The sequence below is a fragment of the Clavispora lusitaniae genome (assembly GCF_014636115.1).
Source record: "Clavispora lusitaniae strain FDAARGOS_655 chromosome Unknown tig00000003_pilon, whole genome shotgun sequence".
Taxonomy (NCBI): Eukaryota; Fungi; Ascomycota; class Pichiomycetes; order Serinales; family Metschnikowiaceae; genus Clavispora; species Clavispora lusitaniae.
In genome coordinates, this window is record NW_027093975.1 from 1,555,830 (window position 1) to 1,570,167 (window position 14,338).

The 14,338-nt window shown below is 42.3% G+C and overlaps 7 protein-coding genes across 7 annotated transcripts; 1 reads left to right on the forward strand and 6 right to left on the reverse strand. All coding sequences in view use genetic code 12, as the record gives it.

Annotated features, from left to right (window-relative positions):
• Positions 1-957: 957 nt before the first annotated feature.
• Positions 958-1,296, forward strand: FOB63_000717 (U4/U6-U5 snRNP complex subunit; the record flags this gene model as incomplete). The annotated part of the gene is made up of 2 exons (XM_066102495.1): positions 958-985; positions 1,037-1,296. 2 exons carry the CDS (start codon positions 958-960, stop codon positions 1,294-1,296), a joined length of 288 nt encoding a protein of 95 aa, XP_065958559.1.
• Positions 1,297-1,485: 189 nt separating this feature from the next.
• Positions 1,486-2,238, reverse strand: FOB63_000718 (methylthioribulose 1-phosphate dehydratase; the record flags this gene model as incomplete). The annotated part of the gene is made up of 1 exon (XM_002619559.2): positions 1,486-2,238. The coding sequence occupies one exon, from the start codon at positions 2,236-2,238 to the stop codon at positions 1,486-1,488; it is 753 nt and encodes a 250-aa protein (XP_002619605.1).
• A 1,292-nt stretch (positions 2,239-3,530) lies between these two features.
• Positions 3,531-4,511, reverse strand: BET2 (Rab geranylgeranyltransferase; the record flags this gene model as incomplete). The annotated part of the gene is made up of 1 exon (XM_002619560.2): positions 3,531-4,511. The coding sequence occupies one exon, from the start codon at positions 4,509-4,511 to the stop codon at positions 3,531-3,533; it is 981 nt and encodes a 326-aa protein (XP_002619606.2).
• Positions 4,512-4,881: 370 nt separating this feature from the next.
• Positions 4,882-6,894, reverse strand: DPB2 (DNA polymerase epsilon noncatalytic subunit; the record flags this gene model as incomplete). Its single annotated transcript, XM_002619561.2, has 1 exon — positions 4,882-6,894. The coding sequence occupies one exon, from the start codon at positions 6,892-6,894 to the stop codon at positions 4,882-4,884; it is 2,013 nt and encodes a 670-aa protein (XP_002619607.2).
• A 191-nt stretch (positions 6,895-7,085) lies between these two features.
• On the reverse strand, positions 7,086-8,834 carry FOB63_000721 (uncharacterized protein; the record flags this gene model as incomplete). The annotated part of the gene is made up of 1 exon (XM_002619562.2): positions 7,086-8,834. One exon carries the CDS (start codon positions 8,832-8,834, stop codon positions 7,086-7,088), a length of 1,749 nt encoding a protein of 582 aa, XP_002619608.2.
• A 116-nt stretch (positions 8,835-8,950) lies between these two features.
• On the reverse strand, positions 8,951-11,365 carry BGL22 (Bgl22p; the record flags this gene model as incomplete). The annotated part of the gene is made up of 1 exon (XM_002619563.2): positions 8,951-11,365. One exon carries the CDS (start codon positions 11,363-11,365, stop codon positions 8,951-8,953), a length of 2,415 nt encoding a protein of 804 aa, XP_002619609.2.
• A 416-nt stretch (positions 11,366-11,781) lies between these two features.
• FOB63_000723 (uncharacterized protein) lies at positions 11,782-13,821 on the reverse strand (the record flags this gene model as incomplete). The annotated part of the gene is made up of 1 exon (XM_002619564.2): positions 11,782-13,821. One exon carries the CDS (start codon positions 13,819-13,821, stop codon positions 11,782-11,784), a length of 2,040 nt encoding a protein of 679 aa, XP_002619610.2.
• Positions 13,822-14,338: the final 517 nt, after the last annotated feature.

Consider the following 14,338-nt stretch of genomic DNA (forward strand, 5'->3'; position numbering starts at 1 on the left):
CAGAATAGGCAGACTGTGATGCAGAAGACAGACATATAGTATCTCTTCGACGAACTTTCATGAACGTTCTAAAAACCCTCAACTTTTGGGGTTTTTAGGGGATATACATATCTGATTGATATGAAACCATCTAATCAAGAGTAAATTTGGTGATGTATAATGGATGGTTGCAAGGTAGTCGGACTGCAACTGTGTGTAGCTCTCAGTACCATTCTTGTGAAACAAATGTTTGCGTTTCTTTTCTTTCTTCAAAGGCTAAATCTATATTCTGTGGTATCCCCTAACAAAATTGCAATTGAAGCATGTGGGATTGTCTTCAGGTTCTTTATATCAGCTTCATTTCGTGCCTGGAGTATACTGTGACTGGTGGAAGAGTCAGATTATCTCTTTGCAGTGAGCCATTTCAAAAGTCAATTCTCTACACCAGAGAGATGAAGGGACATCGACTATGTCACCTTCCTCGGTGACTGAGTGAATGAAAACTCGACTGGAATCAGGATTCTCTGCCCGCCCCCTCCTCGTAACAAATTGAAAATTTGAACGTGTGCCCTTTTAAACTTTGGCAGACATCCAAATTCTTGGTCTTAATACAACTTAGAATACTCAAGTAAGAAAAAGTACTGAGTGACATCTTAATTTACTGATAAGCCTCTTAAAAACGTAGACTATTTCGTGACACTTGTACATCTTCAATGAGAGCCTTCAAATCACTTGCCGTAGTATCTCCGATGATGGCCAAAACACTGTGCAGATGTCATCTACTGTGTTAATAGAATGCCGTTGCATTTCAAAAAAGAACAGACAATAAAATTGGTGTACATATACGTCACAGTCGGTTCTCAATAATTGTCAAGTGTGTATAGCTATGGAGCTCTACGCAGATGTGTATCACGTGCATGGTCATGTGCACCACACACCTGCTCAATATCAACTTTGGCTCAAGGCGTCTTGATACTCATGTCTTCACTAAAAGAGTACCTCGGATGTATGTGATGATTAATTTGCCCTTTCCCTATTCCTTTACTAACTATTCTAGCTCGTGTGCGTGTTATTACGACCGACGGCCGACTCTTTGAAGGGATCTTAGAGAGTTTTGACCACTCCACCAACATCATCATCTCCAATACGCTAGAGTTACTCGTGTACCCAGACGGGGAAAACCAGATAATCCCACTAGGTGTTTATTTGCTACGTGGTGGTAATGTTGTATGCATTGGAGAAGTGGACACGTCAATTGAGACTGACTGGATGGCAGTACATGGTAGCCAGTTGAAAAGCACGAAAAATCCTCTCTAGCACTACATCATAAAGACGGTCCAAGACGGCAACTTAATCGAAAACGAATCACACTAATGACATGCCTCTAATCCCAGGAGACCATAAAAACATCAAAATATATCAATATGCCAAGAATAAGACCAGAAATTACATTAGCATTGTCTACAATGTTAATTAAACCACATGCATTCCCAAGTCTAGTTGCGGCTACTTCTTCACCAAAGGAATGCCCGCCTGGTGCATTTTGATTGCCAACTCGAGCAAGTAGTCTATAGCTTCATTGTACACTTTGGCCTTCCAGACTGTTTCACCCCAAACGTAAATTCCGTGGCGACGAACCAAAACAGCAGTGGCCCCAGGATAATTTTTGATGGCCTCTTGCAATGAGTCGGTCAAGTCTTCCTCGTGAGGGGTATTGTCAATGATGGGAAGCACCATGGTATCATAAAACTGCATGGACCCCACTTTCTGTACTTTCCCAGTGTCAGAATCCACTTGCAAGTGCGGCAACGCTTTGATCTGCTCAATATGGCTCATGCTGAACTCAACCTTATCTTCAAACAACAAGGTGGCCATCACCGCGTTCTGACTGTGTGTGTGGATACATGCACCGGCATCTCTCATGTTATAGCAACTCAAAAACAACGGTGTACATGCCAGAGGCTTGTAGCGGAAAGACTTTGCTAGATCAGGAGAAAGAGGCTGGCCATCGCTGTCGTCATTGGGCGATCTGAGAATCTTGCCGGGCAATTCTGCCACAAACATCTCTCGTGGCTGGAGACGTTCCTTTTGGATTCCCGAAGGTGCAATGTAGACGATGTTAGGGTTCGGCCCATCCACGTCTCTAATAGAAATGCCGCCTCCAGTACCAGTGACCCAACCATTGTTGTAAAACAAACGGCACAATTCGCAAATAAGATTTGCTGGGTGTGTGGGGCTGTCAGAGAAGAAGGAGCTCATTGAGAAATAATCTGAAACTGAATCCTCGAACCTGATTAGTGTGGCTCTTGGTTAAATTGACCATGTGGGATGCACGGGTTCATAATGAGTAGGCAGTTTCTGGTGTGCAGGCTAACAACTTGTGAAGTAGAAAGCGCAATAGCGTCTATATTTTCTTTTATATCAATTAGGGATGTACGTAATTGACACGTTATTACTAGCAATACAAGCACCGATAGTTTTGATTGGTGATATATTGGCAGACATAGCCTGGAAGCGCAATTTAAGCCCAGCTGAGTTCGAGAAATATAGATTAAGTAAGTTGGAAACTTGCAAAGTTTTGGAACAGATATTTAAAAACAGAGAAAATGAAAAGCATGATTAATTTGATAGTTATGGTACTTGCCATCACAGGATTCGGTCGTGGCTAGTTGCTATAGAATGCAGTCGGGTCATGCGCCTTTTGTTGCTTGCAAGTCAGCGCAGTGTTTCGTGAGTCAAGCACCATATGTGGGATTCACCAAAGGAGAGCTCTGGTATTGGCTGGAGATGCGAGAAGAATTCACAGCATTGGCCAGATAAAAGATAAGAGCTCACGGCGACAGATGAGTGTCGTTCATACGGCACTTCATCCTACCTTATCTTCGGAGACCGATCTTCGGAAACATGAAATATAGGAAAAAGAGAATTTCTGATAGTGTGTATATACATCAATGTAGTTTGTTCTCAACACAACTACATGTTTGCTGTTAAAATGTGAAGCTTTCGTTATCTTTCTCTCTCCACGATTTGATTTTATGAATATTACGGTAAATATATATTTCTAACCCCGTTGTTTACCTTTTATTATTTTTTTTGATATCCTATATCATTTTCATATGTAGTCACCATTTATGCAAAAGATTGAGAATTCGCACCCATGCCTGGGCCTAAGAAACGTTATTAGTATAGACACAGTAATCAGTATTAAAGTTCATAATGGTACATATGACATTCTTTCTTCTTTTGTCGGCGGCTAGAGTCTCTGCAACACGTACCATACAGCTGTCGATGATCATCTTTCAGGCTCGCCTTAATTAGAAAATACTCTGACGCTTTATCTTATAAGAGTAGGTTCAGGGAAGCTTTATTTGTCACTAACGTGCTTCTCGCAAATCCCAAGCACTGAACGGGAGCAAAACTAGCGCTTTTCACATTGTAAGGCATTATTCATCTTTGATGGTTATATGGTAAACATCTTTGGTGGTTATTGTGTCCCCTCCTGATGGAATGCCCAATTGTCATTAAACTTACCCATACATAAGATTCCTCCCCTATTTCTCTTGCTTTGAGAACCTGTGTATTTTCTGTGCCACTTCCTTTGGCAAACAGAAGATGGGGTCAATAGGCTTTAACTCATACTTTTCCGGAAACATCAATGCCAAAGCCGCAATAGCAAAGCATGTATGGAACACATCGGTCTGGTTATCTGGCCGATCGCTGAAGCCGCCCCTCTCCAAATCTTGACAGCTCAAGATGAACTCCTCCAATTTCTCAAAGCTCACCCAATGAGCCTTCTGCAACATGGCCAAACACAGTAGGACCCACCAGCTGTAACACACATCTGGTAATTTCTCAGGCCGCCCATTGAAACCACCCGAAGGCAACACCTGTCTTTCACTTAGCCAATTTGCTGTTCTGGGGCTGACAGAATCTAAGCGATCACAAAGCGCCAACGCCCCAATACATGTGTACATTTGTGCAGCGTGCGATTCTGCTCCAGGATACATGCCAAAACCTCCGTCAAAGTTCTTGCAGTCTAGAATAAATGATGCTGCCAGATCCATGACTTTTTCTTCTGTGCGTCCCAAGAGAGTCAAAATGTAGAGCGAAACAAACACAAACCGCGTATCTATCTCGCCAAACTCGTCTCCTTTGAAAGAACCGTCGGGGAGTTGTAAGCTCAAAACAAAATCACCAATTCTTTTTGTCTTTTCCTCTCCAAGAACCTCCATGCTATTGTAAATTAAAAGGATTTGTAAGGCCGAAAGAGTGGTGATAACATGTGCATCATGCCCAGGGAAGGCAGCAAATCCACCTTTTTCCTCGTCAAAACATGTGAGCACAAAGGAAATCACCTCATCCTCTGGTAAAGCATCTAGTCTGTCCATAGTCGCCAATGCTGTGAGGCCCCAGTAAAGCCCATTGATGCGAAGATGTTCCAGAAGCCAATATTCGTATGACTGTTTCGCTATTTTAGAGTCAAGATCTTGAATGTACTTGACATGAAGGTCTTTATTGAAGGGTTTCAGCATTGTAGGAGGAGTATCTTGGATAATCTAGTGCGCGTTCATTTGGTTTTTTTCCAGTGTAGGTCTGTGTTGTCATATAAAGCGCTCCATGTAGATGAATTGCAATTGCAGAAAAAAAATGAACTATGACTATGGGATGAGTTGGGGATAGGAAATAGCTATACTTTACAATGTTGGCGAAACAAAACAACGGAAAGAGCTTAAAAACAAGTATAGCCTAAATCAGTAGTATAGCTACACTCAATTAACAGAGGAAACTACATTATAGTCACTGGGTGTGTAAATTAAGAATCGTGTTTATCTGTTAAATCTATCTCAGTGACTTTCTTCGATTTGGAGTAGTACTTTCCCACTAGCATCGATCTCTATATGCTTAAAAGTATATGCTCTCGAATTTGTACTTTTTCATGCAAGGCAGGTATTCGGCATAGTTCAATTTCCTGGTGTTTTGGTTGCTCACTGCACTTCCCACGTTTACTACCTTGCAGCCGTTGTAGGTCACATCAAAACATTCGAATCTTGAATCAAACAATACGATGGTTGTCGGGAGACAATCTATGCGCATCAGATGATGGTAATTAGGATTGACTACTCTTAAGTCTTTGAGAAATGGCTGGAGGTTACCTTGATCAAGTAAAGTTTTCACGAGCTGCCGGGCTTGTTTTACCTTAGGAGTCAAGTGCACGTTTCCGCCGATGATATTCTCCACGTTCTTATCTTCGCCCTGTTGTTCTCTTTTCAACTGCAATTTTTCAAGCTCTAAATCGTGCTGAAACACAATATCGTTCCTCTTGAACTTGTCCATGAGGTCGTCTCGGAACAACACAATTTCTTGAGAGATATAATTTATCCGCATAGGGTTCCAGCCTAAAATAAGATTTCCCTTTGGTAACAAACGTTCAAGTCGAGTTACAAAAACGTTGGGTACAGGGCTTTGGGGAAGAGTATTCAAGTTTAATCTTCCAAGGGAGTACGCAGATTGCCAAGGATCATTTGGGCCGGGGACAAGAACAAATTTGCATCTGTTTACCACCAATGGAAACTTCGACAAGAGCTCAGCAAAGTTGTCAAAATTGTTTTTATAATTTTCAGAACTAGAAGCCAGATGTACTGTCCCACTTATAGGAGCAAGTGGTTGAGAAACAAAAGAACCAGGCATGATTATAGCCAATGGTTTGTCGCTTTGAGGGTTGTCTTGTTGCTCTTCCAAAGTGACTTCCAACTTTTCAAAAAGCTTTCGAAGCCCCAGCACAATTTTTGCATCGTCGAGATGAAGATTGCACCCAAGCAATAGGAGTTTGTGGTTCACTAACAGCTTCTCCAATGCTGAAAGTTTCCTTCGCAATGCCTTGTCCACTTTCACCAAAGCACTGCTCTTTGTTTGAGTCAATGCATCAGAATGAATGCCCATGAAATCCAAATTTCCATAAACTTCAAGACCAATCTCTCTACGCTCCGCAGGGGGGTGACCAATGTTGGAAACATGGAAGCATCCGCTGATAACACTGGCATCATTACTCATTGAGCCACCCGAAGCGGAATAAATGCCTTCGATGATGACAAGCATACCGGTACAATAGAAAGATCCCTCCGTTTTATGTGCCTGGGTCATGTTGAGCTCAATATAGTCCGAAGTGTCTTCCAATATGTAATTTCCGTTTATGTTTTTCGACAAAAGGCCGAACAACATAAAACGCAGACCATCTCGACCAAGAACATTTTTGATTAGCGTGATTTCGTAGCCAGACGGCTTTTTAAGGGAGGTATTGAGAGCGGCAATGCTTGAAAAGGATGTTTTGTGAAAATTCTCATCTCGAGATAGTCTGTCAAGAGTTGAATTATATCTCTGACTAAAATAGCTCATTGACGAATCATATGTGCTTTTGAGTTTGCTTCCTGCAACAGGTTGTAAAGCAAACTGTTTCCTGACCTTATCGAACTTGAAATTGGGCTGGATGTCGGGCGTAACAAAGCGAAAATATTCTTCCCAGTTGAGTAGCTCTTTGTCGCTTCCAATTTCATTGCCCATATCTACAAGCGTATCCAGACGTTCTGCTCGTACAGGTTCTATGAAACTGCTCATTGTTTTTGCACCGCTCTTGTCTTTTGTGAGCTCTTTGATGACTTGTTTGAGGCCATTCCCATCAATGAAAACTCCTCTGTCTTGTTGTTTCCACGATTTGGCAATCTCCTCGATAAAGCTCTGGGTTTTCGCTCCTCTCCATTCTGCACCAAACCTAGTACTTATTACATCTGTAAGCACTTCCAAAGCATCAGTTTGAATATTGAGACCATGCTTTTTAGATAAAATTCGATATGCCACTGGACGGATGTTAGACGGTATTAGTTTCACAGGCAAAGAAGCCGGTGTTTGCAAAGTACTCATAGGGCAAACAAGTAGGAAATGTTTAACCCAAAGTCAGTAGGAACGATAGTGTATCTAATGATTGAGAGAAGTCTTCGCGATCTTTGATTACGCGTATGTATTTTCGCGCGCGCGTAGATGTACTTTGCAATTACTTGTTAAGTTAACAACTTGAAAATTAGCTCTCATTAAATTATTTGAAATCGTTATCATTACATACTCTCGGCTAGCGAACTTCGAATTTTGTGGATCGTCGATGTCAATAAGCCAAGGCGATCTAAAAGACTTATTGTCTTCTTTTGTTGCGCAATCAATATAGTTTTTCTCTTGAGAACCTGGACAGCCTGGTCTATCTTGGGCTGATTGTAGTCATACTCACTAATCCTTGTCTTATCATATTGGCTTTCGAGATCGCGTAGTTGAAATGCTCGTTTGGTGAGTTTCCGCTTCAAACTTTTGCTGAGTCTTTCAAATGACTCTTCGATTCCCTTCAATGTTGTACGATTGTATGTTTGATGGGCTTGTTGTGGGTTCTCCTTCAACAATGGATTAAACTTATCGAAAAACGATGAATATTCATCAAGTTTGGCTGTATACTCATCCTGGTCTGTTGGACTAATACTCATGTGTTCATCTAGGGAGTTCACAATCGCTTCGAGACTTTCAAGAAGAAGCCTTTCATTCGGTGAGAAATCCGTTTCCTTTTGAATGATTCTTTCAGAAATCTTTTGCATCGTGTCGTAAAAGTTGATCACTTGGATTTCATTGATTTTGGATGCACGATTAATGGTCTCGACATCTGTCGCAAGATCATTGACTTGGGTTCCATTTGCTCCCTCCTCCTCCAATACCGAAAAAGATGACGTCCTATGAACTGTTGTCGGTGCTATCGAGCTCTGTTTGGTTGCTGGAACATTGTTCATTTCTCTACGCGAGTTTTCTATCTCTTTCTTCATCTCCTCCAATCTTTCCTCCTTTGCCTTAAGTTCCTCTTCTTTTCGTTCGAATCGTGCCCTTATTAGTTGGAGGCGCTCTTCATTTTCCTTTTGCTGAAGTAAAAAGGACTCGTTTTCCTTCATCACGGAACTCTCTAACTCTTTTAGCCTTTGTGCCTCAATCTCTTGGTAATGCAGACTGGCCTTGTACGTTAAGTTTTCAATCTCTTGAGAAAGCTCCTGTATTCTTGCTTTGTGTGTTTGTTCCATGAGATAAATCCGGCGTTCATAGTCTTCCTGAAGATTTTTCCGCTCAAGTTTCTCCTTCTCTATTATTTGCAAGAGTTCCTGCTTTTCCTCGCTCCTCTTGTTCTTTTCCAATTGTAATTTAGCTTTTTGCACCATCGCGTCAACTTCGTCGTCATCATCTTGGAATCTCCTTCTTGACCTAAGTGGGCTCTCATTCTCCATTTGGCTCCTTTCATTCACGGGAAATGAGAGGACATTTTTGGCTGATTCTCTCAATGCTTCAAACTCTAAGTTTTTCCGCTCTTGTTCTTCTAAACTGAATTTACTTAAAAAATTCTTGAGTTTCTGAAAAACACCTTTCCTAACAAGTCCTTGCGAAGAGTCTTTTTTACTTCTCCAGCTCCGATCTTTTCTGATACCATTGGTACCCAAGTTTAGGTTATTCAGCTCATAAGGCAACACTTTGTACAACAGGGAGGTTCGCTTTATTCTGTTTGGGGTCAATAGAATTGGTTTTCTGACAGGACGAATTGGGCTTCTTGCTTTCCAGTTACCATTGATTTGGATATTATCTAGTTTTGGAATATGTGGTTTGAGCTCGGGTATTTGAGATGTGAGGTTCTGTAGTTTTGGTGAGTACGTGAATTTTTTAGGGGAGCGTCTCCGATATGGAGACCTTAGCAAAGTATAATGTTTTATTGAAGACTCTGGTGATTTGGTGGTGGTACTTTGCTTAGACTGGGCATATTTCTCTGCCAAACTAAGTCGTTTGGCCATGAGCTTGTGAGATTCTACTAAGAAAACTATTAGCCTGCACTAACAATGCGTATCATTATGATGGAGGAGAAAACGCGCGCGCACTAGTGTACGCGCTTATTTTTTTGGCGCGTTGTTTACCCACTAAGATCAATCTCACCATAGAGCTCCACTTTTTCACTTGAGCTAGCTATGGAGATTCTGTAGACGCCTTTTTGGATAACCCATTGTGCCTTTTCTGTATTCCATACGCTTAAATCCCTCTGTAATATAGGAAAGTGAACAGTGCCGTTCAGATGAGGTTCCAAGTAAACTTTATCGAACCCCCGTAAAATCTTGGGAGGAGAAATGAATTCGGAATTTGGGAACTCAATATACAACTGGACTGAATAGGCGCCTCCATATCTGCCAACGTTCGTGACTCGTGCGCTGATATCGTACACCTGTGTCCAAAGACTTGGGTTCCCGCCTAGACCTCCGCCTGCAGTAGAGGGTGTACTTTGATGTGTGGTGGAATAACCTGGGGGATAGCTGAAGTCTTCCTCATCCAGATCTGACAAACTTTCCTCTTCGAGGTAAGGATATATAAAACCAGGTTGCCTTTGTAGATTCTCTGGGAACAACGCTTCTTCAGGATCACGGTTATCTTCTTTGTTCCGACTAGTTACAGGCAAGTAGTTTTTGCCGGGCGACAAGAACTGTAGCGGCTGGTTCTTTTCTTTGATACGCAAATCAGAGAATACAAATTCCGAGTAAGACAAGCCGTGGCCGAAGCAGAAACGCGGCAGAATACTGTGCTTATCAAAGTATCTGTAATCCAAGTAGAAGCCACGCTTCATGTCATCGTGAGGTTCCTCATCTTCTGACTCTGTCACCAATGGAACATAATGCAGCTTCTTTTTAGCAATAGTAAAAGGGAGCTTACCAGAAGGATTGACTTCGCCGAACAAAACTTCTGCTAATGCCACTCCTCCAAACTGCCCAAGGGGAGCGGTGAAGAGCACAGCTACGACATTTTTGTGGTTTATCCATGGCTCCATATCCACTGGTCCCACTGCATTGACAATGACAACGGTCCTTGAGCACTTTTCTGCCACATGTTTGATCAATTCATCTCCATTATGCCAGAGAGAAATATTCTTGCGGTCGCCGTAGTTTCCATCAATCTCTATATGGCCCTCTCCTGATGCAGCATTCACCACTACAACGGCCATATCAACTTCTTGCATTTCATCAATTGCCTCTAGATTCCAGTTATTGTGGTTGTATTCCACGAGTATTCCCCTCAGGTGGGCCTTTTGGGCTATTGCTTGGAAAGGTGTAATAGTCAATGCGTTTCTAACTGCAGCGGAACCCCAACCAGATGTTAGGAAACCATTGCTGCAAGTGCCGTCTCTGCAATTCAACCCATCTGGATCCTGACCAGCGCCCAAACCAGCAACAAGCATTTTCCGTATATTCTTGTGGATTGGAAGGCTGTTTCCCTCATTCTTTAAAAGGATAATAGCTTCACGAGCCAAACCAAGTGCAATATCATCGCCAAAAGTAGATCTCACATCAACATGTTGATTTTGCTGCACGATAGGACCAGTTTTTTGGATTGGGAATTGGGGGCCATATGTGTCCAAAGTCCACGAACTGAAGTTGGGTACTTCGTTCTCCATGGGGAGATATAGGCCAGCGGAGGCAAAAAACGGAGCCAATATCCGAGAAGCCATATCGTCAAGTCTCTCTTGAGAAACACTATTATTGTAGACTGCTTTCGTTAAAGATGATCCCCAAAAAGATTTCCCTTCTAGCCATTCATCATAGATATCGCCAGGCATAGACATATCGAGCCCTGCTAGAGCCGAATTAACGCCACTATGCTGGGCACCCCAGTCAGAAACGACAAATCCTTGAAATCCCAATTCCTCTTTTAACATTTTTCCAAGCAAGTACGAGTTCTCACATGAGTAAGTCCCGTTCACTCTGTTGAAAGAGCAGACGATTCCGCCGCATCCTGCTCTAACTACGTCGGCGAAGGGCCACATGAATACTTCATGCAAAGTACGCTCGTCGATATCGGAGCTAATAGATGCCACAATGTCAGCAGGGTGCTCGCCTTCTTGACGAAAGTATTCCTGTTCGTTGGCAATGAAATGTTTCACCACAGCAACCACACCTTCTTCTTGCATTCCCTTCACCATTTGCCCTCCACCAACACCTTGTAGATACGGATCTGCGCCGAAACTTTCCCAATTTCGCCCACCTTGTGCTTTCAACCCTATGGGTCCCACAACCGGCGCAAGTGCCATGTGAACGTTTTTGCCTCTAAATTCTCTTCCTATTGCTTTTCCTTTCAAATACATTAGCGCCTTGTTGAATGTACTACCGGTGGCTAACCCAGATGGATAATGAGTAACAAAATCAGTGGCATGTACACCATTGGGGCCATCTTGCAAGCAGAAACTAGGGATTCCTAGTCTTGGAACCGACCCCGTGTTTCCCGAACAAGGTCCCGAAGCAAAACCCGTCCCTGTGGTCAAGTTTACTTTTTCTAGTATAGTCATCCGACTCACCAACTTACGGACTTTCGAATACGCATCTTGCCATACACCATCAATACGGCCGCCAAGCGCTGATACGTTAGTATGGTGGTAACCACAAATTCAGTTGAGACTTACGGGATGGGTAATAAGGTGGGAATGTGACTTCATGATATTGTGTGTTCATTACATTGATATGTTCTTCATTAGAGATTGCTGAAGGCGCACGAGAGTCGGGAAGTCTTGTGCTTAGCGCTAAGCTCATTATAGCAGCCATGGCCCCAAATCTAAAAAAATGCACCATCGTCTAGAGTCGGTTTTTGTATATCAACATTTCGCAGCATTTCAACTCTGTTCCACAGACATGAGTGCGGAAAACAAAAAATTAAGAAATGAGATATACAAAGACAAGGGAGAGCATGTGGTGTTCATTTTGAATATTATTGGAATCCTTCCACTTGCACCTGTACTGCTGTTATGACACTCGGGGCAGGGTTCTGAATTGACGTAGAGTCCAAATCAAGACGTGTCATGGTGCTTGAGCTCTTTAATGTGGATGACGATCCATTCATATTTTGATTAATCATTGGAGTATGGAATGACTGTCTGGTTATAGAAGGTATCTTGGTGTTGCCAAAATTAGCATGATTGCCCAAGTTCTGGTTGGGAAGAAGAGGAAGTGGACCCAGCTTCGACACCAGCTTGGGGAGGAGCATGGATGGACTAGGAGATATGCTCCCTCGGGTGGCACCTACAGCTGGTGCTTTAGTTGGAGACTTGACGGTACTTGTCGTCGATGCCGTAGTCATAACGCTTGCATGTTTTCTGGAAATCGAATTCTCCAATTCTTGCAAATGCATAGATGCAACTTTTGGAGTAATTTCATCAACACTACTACCGGATTTGACTCTTCTGTGTCTTTTCTCGGGTGATTTTGGCAAAGGAACAGAAACAATATTTTCTTGAGCTGGTGATATTGGTGCGTCGTGTGTCTCAATATTCATGAACTTTTCGTAACACTTCTTAGCACCTTCAGCATCAAGAAGCATTGCATTCTCAAAGTATCCAGGACGAGAATCATCAATCTTTATCGTGTTTTTAGGTTTTGCACCATTCATCAAGTTGAAAAGATCAACTCGGTAAGTCTTAGGCAATTGGTTACCAGAAATAAAAATGTTACTAAGCACGGAATCCTCATTGACGATTTGCATCAAAATGGGTCGTAACAGAGACATGCTTGAAAGTTTATTACGGCGTAAATCGATTTTGTCAACATTCCGTAACTTCTCAAGACCTTCGATGTTTGTGATCTTATTGTTGTTGAAATTGAGAGTAGTAAGATGTTTCAAGTTGGACGGTAGCTTCCTCAAGGAAGTGATGTAATTATCAGCAAAGTTCATGTACTTGACATTGACAAGCTGGTCTAGACCATCCGGTAGATCTTCAAGCAAATTGTTCGAAAGATTGAGCTTAACAAGATTGTGCAAAGGTTTAAATGCAAAGCTTGGGATGGACGAGATGGAGCTTTCGCACACCGTTAACTGTTTCAAATAAAACCATTTATTGTCCGGCAACATAACATGGTATCTTTCAGAGCCCGAAGCTGTAAAGGAACTTGTATTTGTTCGTGTATCCGGTAAATGTTGGTCTCTGGAGCTGGGATACGCCATTGATGTCATGGCACGATCACGACGCGCATATTTGTTGTTTCCATGTTCGTCGTGCTCGTGCTTCTTGGTTTGGCGGGAATTGTTAAATGCGGACCTGCCGTTTTCATCGTCAACCACCAACGAGAACAAAATTTCCGTGATATCACTCACTTTAGAGTTCCGAATGATCAAGATTCGAAGCTGTTCGCTCAAAATGTGCCAGCCAAACACTTCGTTAGGCTCATATTCCACAAGTTCTAATACCTGGAGGTTCTTAAACATTTTCAAAGGCACCGATGTATCACAAGGGAATTCCTCGTAGCCCGAGATACTGTTGATTTTCGTCTTTGGGTTCAAGATCAAACATGGAATTTTCGTAAAGGATGAGTAAAGGTATTTGAGGTCCTTTTGGATCACTTTGGGATCTTTACTGAATGCCAAAGAGCGCCAGTAGACAGATGCACTCGATACAATGGATTTCACCGAGCTGATTGAAGAGATGGACCGCGCATCACTGTCAAAATGCCGCAGGTTCCGAGCATTATTGGCCATGAACGAAATGAAGGTCGGTTCATGGTTTGGTGTGTCCAATTTGATGTTCAAGGGCCCGACGTCAACACCTAAAGAGGAGTTTTCAATGCGATCAGTGAGGTAGTAAAGATGGTGGATGGTGAAACTGGGTCGGAGCGGTTTCACCTTGTTCGGAGTTTTCACTTTGGAAAAACAAAGAAGACCATTGGCAAGCCCTTCTTCATTTCTTCGAATGTAGGTCGCTAGTTTCTGGAGGTAAACATCTCCCTCAATTGAGGCGTCGTTGCCAAAAGTTCCCATTCGTGTATGAACGGAGTATGCAAGAAAGGAAGGGAGGAAAAGATTAAAAAAGCGGACAGTATAAAGAATAAGTTGTCAAAAGAAAAAACAAAGTGGTTGGAAAATGAAAACAAAATAAAAAAAAAAAAAGAAGAAGATATGCCCCCCAAGTGGTTGGAGATGAGGAAATTCAAAGATGAGCCCTTGTTTAGAGGAGCAATGGTGACAGTTTTGTTTACCGTTTTTAATTTTTTTGTTTTTGTCTCTCACCAACCCTGCAGGTCCAATCTTTTTTCGGCCATGCCACAATAGGATATAAGATGGACCTAGCTGCGAAAATAATCGGCAGGAACGGCTATACCCCTAGGTAAATGTCTGTACTAGAAATTTGCAATTGGCAAGTTAATATCCAGCAAATTCTCTTGTTTCAATTTTTTGGTAAGAATTGTTTCGGACCATGTTCTTGAAATTGTGTTCTTGGTGCCACAGATGTGTTTACGTCTTGAATTCTAGAGGGTCTTACCATCCTCATATTTGC